Consider the following 8,442-nt stretch of genomic DNA (forward strand, 5'->3'; position numbering starts at 1 on the left):
AGCAGTATTCAAAAGGCCTACGATCAGGCGTCCATCTAGAGGCCCTCTAGAAGCTGACAAAGATGCGCCACAGGACTTCTGAGGTGGACGCGCGAAACCGGCTTTCGCTTGGCGCCAGTTCAGCCGACCTCAACTCATGGCCAAACCGGTTACAGTCATAGCTCTTTGTCCTCCTGAAAGCAAGTCGAAGCAATCTACCGCATCTTCGAACAGCACCTTCTACTCAACCACCGCAGACCCCTCGTCTACCAAAGCCAGTGATGCTCTGGGGGAGGCAATTCTCAAGTGGAAGCAGCGCCCAATGTACGCAGAGCTATCAGCGTTTCTTTCCGTAACAAATGACAAAGATGCAGCAGTGAACTCCTCACCAAAGTCACAGCTTCTGAGCTGGACTGAGTCAGGTGTACGGGAACAAGCAGTGAAGCCCACCGAAAAATCAACCACATGCACTGACACTGACATCGGGGAATGATGCGACAACCGTACGACCACTGAGAATGTGAAACTACCAATCTCCAAATCAACGCAATCATCGCCCAGGACCCCGACAGCTAAAGCCATAATCCTGATCACACCGAACCGTAAAGTACACCCAGCTGGCCAAGATGACCGCGGGTGAATCGGGTGTTCACGCAAACGCGAAAGAAACGAGACTGCAGCCAAACAAGCCACATAAGATTCCCCAAACCAGAAAAGTGCTGGCTGGCTTCAAGGTGCAGTCCTCCTCGAAAGCGAGCCACATGGGAGCGCCACCAAGAGAATTATTTCTTGGTGCCGCCAACAAGCCCTCAGGGCCTCAGAGATACACCTTTCTGATCATACCGCGTCAAAACACCCAGTAAACTAAACAAACGATATCTTGCCGCAAAGCTTTGATCAAAAGCAAATCTGGCTGTCCAAAGGCGGCATTGAAAGTGCTACAAGTAGCAGTGGTCGAAATTTGCGTCCACGGGGAAAAACTTCTACACCAAGGGTAAAAGGCCGTGCAAACCGGGCTCCTGCAAGGCAAAAATCGAAAATAAAGTGCATGCCGTCAAACCACCAAGGTAGTAAGCAGACGAGTATGCCCCGTTGGCCCCTGTGGAGCCTTGGACTCAAACCCGACGCACAAGTGTTAAGTCTGCTAACCTCTTTGGTCACACAACTCAGCTCCTCACCCTCGGAGGCAGCAGAGACAGTGTTGAAATGCTTGTCCACGAACCGCTCCAGCCTTGTCAACAAATCTTGTGGTAGCACACAGTCAGCTTGCCTTGAACAGCCGTCCATTATCGCATTGAAAGAGACTTGACTCATTCTAGATTTCTCTGACATAGAGATCTTAATGTTCGGCTACTCTGTCTTTCGTCATGGCTCAAAATGAGGGATGACTGGGAGACCTGTTTCAGCGGCGCTGACTGAAGTCGTTCAGCAGAGCGCTTGGACTCAGCATGTCGTTGCACCCATCAGATACCGCACAGGCCAACTACCATCCCTAATGGATTTTGTCACCATCAACGAACGACACTTCGTTGATTGGGTGATAACTAACACTCCGCTGATTCATAGCCATCACTGTGTGCTGACATTAGGCTTCATCTGCTATCGGGCCAGAAATCATGAAACTCAAACGCGGTTTCGGGACTTCCGCCGTGTAGACATTTGGGGAATGCGCACCTTTCTTGAACAAAATAAACTGGGACCAGCTTAAGCGGAAGACTTATATAGGACCGTTGTCCAGAAAGTTCACGAGGCCGGGGCGATGTTCGTACCAAAAAACCAGCACGCAGTCGGAGGAGCCGCAGGCTGCCCAAAAGGATTCGGCGCCTTCTGGAAGAGTTCCCAACATTTCCGAAAAGGTTTACCACAGGAGGCACAGAAGATGAGTTGGTATTTCGTAAAACGCAGAACCGTTGTAAATCAGAAATCCTCCAATGAACATGGCAAAACAAGCCACCATCCAGGACTCCGCTCGGAAAAACAAAGACATACTGTTCAGATACATGAGACATCGCCGCAGAAACAAGCCATCCGCGTTCTCCCTGAGGGACAGGAACGGAGAACCCACAAGTGACAGAACAGTGGTATCTGAGGTTTACAGAGAACACTAGGCAGGTCTATATTCACCTGCAGTGCCCTCGCCACATTCACTCTTGTCAAGGCGTAACCACGAACAGCCTCTGACCGACTTGGTTTCACGGTGGAGGACATTCATCAACTCTTGCACAAGATCAACCCATTCTGCGCGTTGAAGCCCGATGAGGTCCATCAAAGGATCCTGAAGGAAACGCCGTCTACACTGGCAAATCATTTATACCTGGTGTTTCGTCATTCGCTCGACGAAGGCCACCTTCCCTGAGCTTGGAATGAACCGATTGTCACGCCAATCTACAGGACATGTGGCCGACGCTCGTCTGGGAGCTACAGGCCTACGAGCCGCACTAGCATTTCTTGCAAGGTTGTGGAACGCATTCGGAAGCGAGCCATCCTAGATAGCCTTACTTCCAAAAAATTAATATCTCCAGCTCAACATGGCTTTCTCCCTAACCGCCGTTGCGTGACAAACATGTCTGTGTTTATGGACAGCTCAACCGAAGCCAAGGATGAGCGACTCATATCGGATGCTACAATTTTCGAACTCTCAAAAGCATTTGACTATGTTCCACACGCCCGGCGCTACGGAAACTCGAATCTTACGGGATTGAAAGGAAGATCCTACCTTGGATCAAGGCGTTCCTATCAGACGGATCATTCCGAGTGGGAGTAGGCTCGACCTACTCTTCCACAGAGCCGGTCTCCAGTGAAGTTCCTCAAGGTTCCGTTCTCGGACCACTGCTCCCTCTGATATACTTCAACGGCCTTCCGATGTTCTTTCAAGTCCATGTCCGCCTTTCCGGACGACTTGAATTCTTGGTCTTCCGATGCCAGTACCCTCCAAACGGATGTAGACGCTGCAAAGCAGCTGTCGTTGGACTGGCATCTGAATGCCGAAGTGTATCCATATGTAATTTGGAAGAGATTCAGCGAATGTCTTTGTCATGCGTGGTGAGGATGGACTAGGAAAAATCATGAGGATAGATTCCAAAAAGGATTTGGGCATTTTGGCTCTCCTTAAACTTGTCCTTTTGACCGCACTATGAGAAAACGGCCCAAAAGGCATCCGCCATTTTACGGATGATCCGGCGCATTTTCACCCGTATTACTCGCATGGACCTCCAAGTACCCTATGGGACCTACGTCAGACCGCTCCTCGAATGTACCAACCAAGTTTTCTACTCAGGACGCCAGAAAGAATTCACCTCACTCAGCGTGTCTAGCGAGCCGCTATGAAAATGTTTGCCGGCCTCAAACCCATGGACTACTAAACGCGTCTCGCGGCGATCGACCTCTTTATCCTGGGGTATGGTCACCTCCGATGGGACCTAATTGTTACCTAAGCCCTGTTTGAACAAAGCTCGGTCAACAGGTTTTCCACCGTTGACTCAGCAAACATACGGAGAGGACATGGCTAGATTTTCAGGCTCAGAGCGCACACATTCATCAGGCAAAATTCTTTGTTACTTCTTTTACTAGCTGCGTGGAATGCCCTTCTTGCGACGGCCGTTCGCGCTCCTTCTAGACCCCAGTTCAAGACACCATTAGACACTTACTTATGCGAGTCATCGCACCGGCTAGGAAAGCACCCAGGGCTGATAACATGAAGAGCAGCGCTACGCGCTTGGTTCACTTGTGCTTTTCAGTTGAACGACAGACGCTGAACGATGAGAACAAAACCGACTCGAGAACTTGGGCAAAAGCCTCGACCCTGTGCATCAATCCGTGAATCCGTCAGTCCTTGAATCCGTGGTCTGACCTTGCAGGCTTGTTTAGGTGTGTGTATCCAAGGGCCGCTGTTCGAAATTCGCGTCATGAATGGCTCTCCAGCGTTTACGGACCGAACTCTGATTCTTTTGTCCGATGAGAGCCGGTTCGAGCGGCGAAAAGCGTTGCTGTCAATAAAAAATCTCATATCAGACCGGGCGAAGACACTCTGCGCCTCTGATTTCGATTACAAGAAGTACGCACCTGCATTGGCCAATTCGCTTAATGACAATATTGAAGTTAACCGAGAACTGGCTATTAGTGTCGTTCGTGAATTGTTAGAATCCACGTCTGACTGTGCTCCTGTACTTCCTTCTCTGATACCTGAACTCGTCAAAAGATTGGGTCAGAAGGATATTGTCGAGCCTTCGGAAGAACTCCGTCTTGAAACGCTCCGTTTGGTCCAACTGATTCTTAAAAATCCTGTTGATATATCTCCATATGTAGACGATGTGCTGATGATTCTGCAGTATGTTCTAAGGGACTCGTTTCCTGAGGTGAAAAAATTATCGTGTACCATAGCACAAGAGCTTGCACGACGGAAACTACACCGCTTCTATCAAAACTCTGAATCAATCTTGAATCCGCTGCTCAGCAACTTCGTTCACCAACACTCAAAAGTTCGTGTTTGCGCAGTTCAGGCAGCTGGGACCGTTATGATCTATAGTCAAGGAAAGCTAGTCGACCAAACTATCGTACCACTGACTCAACGGTTATTTGATACCAATGCGAGTGTGCGGCGGAGCGTAATTGAGGTTGTGGGATGCTGGTTGTTGGAACTCCCTGATCGGTACTCGTACCATACAAAATTGATGCCGTTGATACTTTCCGGCTTACTGGATGAATCTGATGAAATTCGCACTTTATCCGAAGAGCTGTGGGACGATATCGGTAACTCTTATTTCTCTTGGTACTGAGTGCGTCCTAGGTCTCAAGTACGAGAAGGAAAACGAGGAACAGCTGAAAGACAAGTTAGATTTTGAAAAGGAACCACCGAAGCACCGCCCATTGGGGTGTAAGAGGCCGGTTTTAGGTAGGTTTCGTATGACGGATGAGTAAAAAGTTTTGGTCTCTTTTTGACTGCTTTGGTGGTTGGAGATGGAGCTTCTGGGGCTTTTTGCCTTTCTACCCGCTTTGATAGCTTTGATAGCGTAGTATAAATGCTGACCTCAGTATGTACGGAGGTTGACATAGCGGCGCCATCTGGTGCTCAAAGCTGTGCCTTTCTTCCGTCAACAAGCTGTACGGGTGACGGCACAGTGTGAATGGCAGAGCTTAGTGTTAAACTCCACTTTATCATCCGTTCCACTGTCATCTAGCATTCATACGATACAAACCTTTTAGACGTCTCTGGTTTACGATAACGGTCACTTAAGCGAGAGTGACTTTCATGAGTGTGTCTGTGTAGCCAAGTCACGTGTTTGTGATGATGATTGGATTGCGCACAACTCAAGAAGCTGGTCGCTGCTGGGACTCAAATTTCAATTACCTGACCACAGGAAACTATCTCGATTGATCTGGGTACTGAAGCCTCCTAAGACAGGATATTGCTGTTGGAACCAGTCGTTGCAGCACGCTTGCTGTGACGTACAATCTACGTGTACCATCGACAGTATGGTATCGTAACTTGGGTACTGATCATGTCGACAAGACTTAGTGGGATGAGTCGTTGACCTGAATCAAGTGTTTTCTTGATGCGATATATGGCAGAAAAGCGAACACTGAGTTCCGTTCTTATAAATGTCTGATTCAATTGGAAGTAAATATCGGGTCAGCTTCTCGAATAATTCCCCTGTGAAAAAGTTGTGTTCCATTCAGGCCGCGACATCGGCTCCGTATCTTTTAGGTTCGCTTCCGCATGTTTGTTTGACTTAAACGACCGACCATGGACCAGATTGGGATCAACCATTATGGCGGACTTCTGTTATCCCTTTCGGGGCGGAGGAATAGTTGTAGGCTCTGTTAAGTATAAGTGAACTATTTCGATTGTGATCGCACTTAACCTGACCCTATGCGCTATTCCTTTGGTAGTATTCCAGCCCTCGTGCCTCCTTATGGCATGGCAGCTAGGCACCGAAAGGATGTCACAGCTGAGCAATTATAATTATTTTTATTATTGTCGGAGCAACCGAAAGTGAATTGCGCCCCGACAGAAGGTAATCTGTTGTCAGCTTTCCTAAATATCACACATTGATGTCATCATAAATGTAAACTCCAAGCATGCATTATCCAAACAAGGATAGTGAGGGCCCTTTCATTAGTTTCCACTAAACTAAATAAATAGAACAGTGAAGTGACCTGTTCTGTACAGTTCCCATGCACTACCACATGCTTACAAATCTCTGTGCACAAAGTGTTCGATATTCACCTGCACATTTTGCTACATGAGATTTCTGTGGATAACGGATAGGTCAATAAAATCAAGTGAGCCCCTGTATTCGAGAAACCCCAAAATAGTGGGGAAAACGCGGCTGCTGTAACGATTAGTGAAGTGAAAAAAGGTCTGTTTGCACATCCTATATCTATCCAGGATCCTGATTGCTGTTCTTGGGTCCTGCCTTTACGGGGTACCTTAAACAATGCGAGATATGAATGCAACGGTGGTCGTTGTATCGGTCAAAAGTAAATCTAATCTTTTCACAGCCCTCAACTCGGGGTTCGTTCAGTTCATTGTTGAGACCAAGTGGTAGAAAGTTAGGCAATGCAGTAGGCAGTTGGGCAGCATACAGTGTCTTAAGAATGATTAAGAATTTATGGGGGACAATCTTGCTGCACGGACACAGGCATAGTGTCTGACGGTCCATGTTTTAAATTTACTTGCGTCTGACAACATATGCCCCATTTTTATGACATAATCCGTTTTAATCAGGACTACAATAGCAGGTCATCGGTCTAACATCTGATTTCATCTTAGCTTCCCACAACGTTTACCAGACGCTGCCACTTAGAGTGGTGGTTGAGTCTAAACATTACAATGATTTTATGAGCTGCACTGGTTTGAATTTTGCTCTGGAAGGTAGAACACTGTCCGAGAGGCCAAAGAAAACCTCCGCATAACGAATAATCTTGTTGTAAGGCTCTCTGGGGATAGTTTCACTGCCCTGTGCCGTAAAGGTGGCAAGCTGTTTCCTCTGGACTTTCAGAACTTCCGAGTGTATGGTGCTGCCTTCTTCTCAAGAGGAGGCGAGCTAGAAAAACCCAACCGCACACTACGCTCCCCAAAGGTTGAACATGATCACCGGGCACTAGTTGCGATGGTTAAAGAGCTTTCAGGAGCACAAACCTTTGTGCTGCTCAAAAGTCATCTGTTGGGCACCGTAGTATAGGGAGTCAGGCAGTCGTTTAAATCCAAGTACTTTTGTGCTAGGCAAGCTCCACACAACTGGGTCGAACTGTTGTGTCGGAAGTTACAGGCAAGTCTGAAGAGCTCAAAGTGGTGTCCCTCAGCCAATCCCCTTCTTTGGCATGGACAACCAGAAAGTGACATCTGTCCTGGCAGCATGAAAAGCGCGATTAGCCCTTCTCATTTATCGGTTGCAACTCTAGTTACTGTTATCAATGCGACTTCGTCCTTTTCAAAATCCATAAGTTCGGTTTCCGGTTTTATCCCATTTCCCGACCTCTGCATCTCAACTTCCCCTGTCCAGGCTTGGGCAACCTGGCAGTATCCCAGCCGTCGTGCTTCCTTCGGGTGGCACCTACATTTGAACGGGTAATCAAAACTCGAACATACGCTGCAAACACCAAAAGATCTGTTCAGAGTGGCAGCCTTCAAAGTGCCCATTCTTTGTCAAACGGATCAACAGACTCCTACTACCAATTTCTTTACTCTTACCATTTGATGTGTGGTACCTCCCGCGCACATGACTTTTTCACGGTGGTTCAACTTAACTTCACTCTGGCCACGTTTTGCTTTGAATGCCGGGTGATTTGAATAAGTCCAGTGATGTGAATACTATACTTAATTTGAGGGCTGGATCTGTTCTGCTTATCTGTGATCGGTCGACTTTGCAGCCAGCTGTATCAGAATCCGCCACTAACGACCCGAAATCTATGTTTCTTCAACATGAGTAAAATAAATAGTCGTCAGACACTCGTTTGAACCATAGTTACTGTGCATTTCCTAGGAACTCCAATGAACCAAATTGAACTGCAGCATTGACTTTGTCAAGGAGGCCGTTTGCGGAAAACTTTCTAGACTTGTTGGAATTATTTCAGTTGATCCGTGCGACCGGTCCCCGGAAACCACCTGTGAGTGAAATTATCAAACACCAGAATGGAACGACCATCTCGAACAAAGAAGAACGCCTCGACCGATGGGCTGAATACTTCGAACAACAACTGTCGTGGCCACCAGCCGGCACTCATCTAGAGCCCACAGGTGAAGTAGGACCCTGGACGGTGAACGTGGAACCACCTACGGCCTCGGAGGTTTACGACTGCATATGTTCCCTCAGGCGCCACCGAGCTCCCGGTCCGGATGACCTTCCACCCGCACTGTTCAAAGACGGGGGTGAAGTCCTCAGTCAGCGCTTGTCCGATCTGTTTGCTTGCATTTGGGAAAAGGAGTCTGTCCCAGACAACTGGGGAGAATCGGTGATAGTG

General features: G+C 47.9%; 2 protein-coding genes across 2 annotated transcripts in view; one reads left to right on the forward strand and one right to left on the reverse strand.

The window, feature by feature from the left end:
• Positions 1–2,542: 2,542 nt before the first annotated feature.
• T265_02407 (hypothetical protein) overlaps positions 2,543–8,442 on the forward strand; it is a gene marked incomplete at both ends in the record, with an annotated part of 28,035 nt that continues 22,135 nt past the window's right edge. The window contains 5 exons of the mRNA XM_009166640.1: positions 2,543–2,739; positions 2,778–3,021; positions 3,837–4,728; positions 4,766–4,870; positions 8,036–8,362. Coding sequence (XP_009164904.1) covers positions 2,543–2,739; positions 2,778–3,021; positions 3,837–4,728; positions 4,766–4,870; positions 8,036–8,362 — 1,765 coding nt within the window. The remainder of the gene's footprint in view (positions 2,740–2,777; positions 3,022–3,836; positions 4,729–4,765; positions 4,871–8,035; positions 8,363–8,442) is intronic.
• T265_02406 (hypothetical protein) overlaps positions 3,843–8,442 on the reverse strand; it is a gene marked incomplete at both ends in the record, with an annotated part of 10,878 nt that continues 6,278 nt past the window's right edge. The window contains one exon of the mRNA XM_009166639.1: positions 3,843–3,965. Within this exon, the coding sequence (XP_009164903.1) occupies positions 3,843–3,965 (123 nt within the window). The remainder of the gene's footprint in view (positions 3,966–8,442) is intronic.

This window comes from Opisthorchis viverrini (assembly GCF_000715545.1).
Source record: "Opisthorchis viverrini unplaced genomic scaffold opera_v5_29, whole genome shotgun sequence".
NCBI classification, from domain to species: Eukaryota; Metazoa; Platyhelminthes; class Trematoda; order Opisthorchiida; family Opisthorchiidae; genus Opisthorchis; species Opisthorchis viverrini.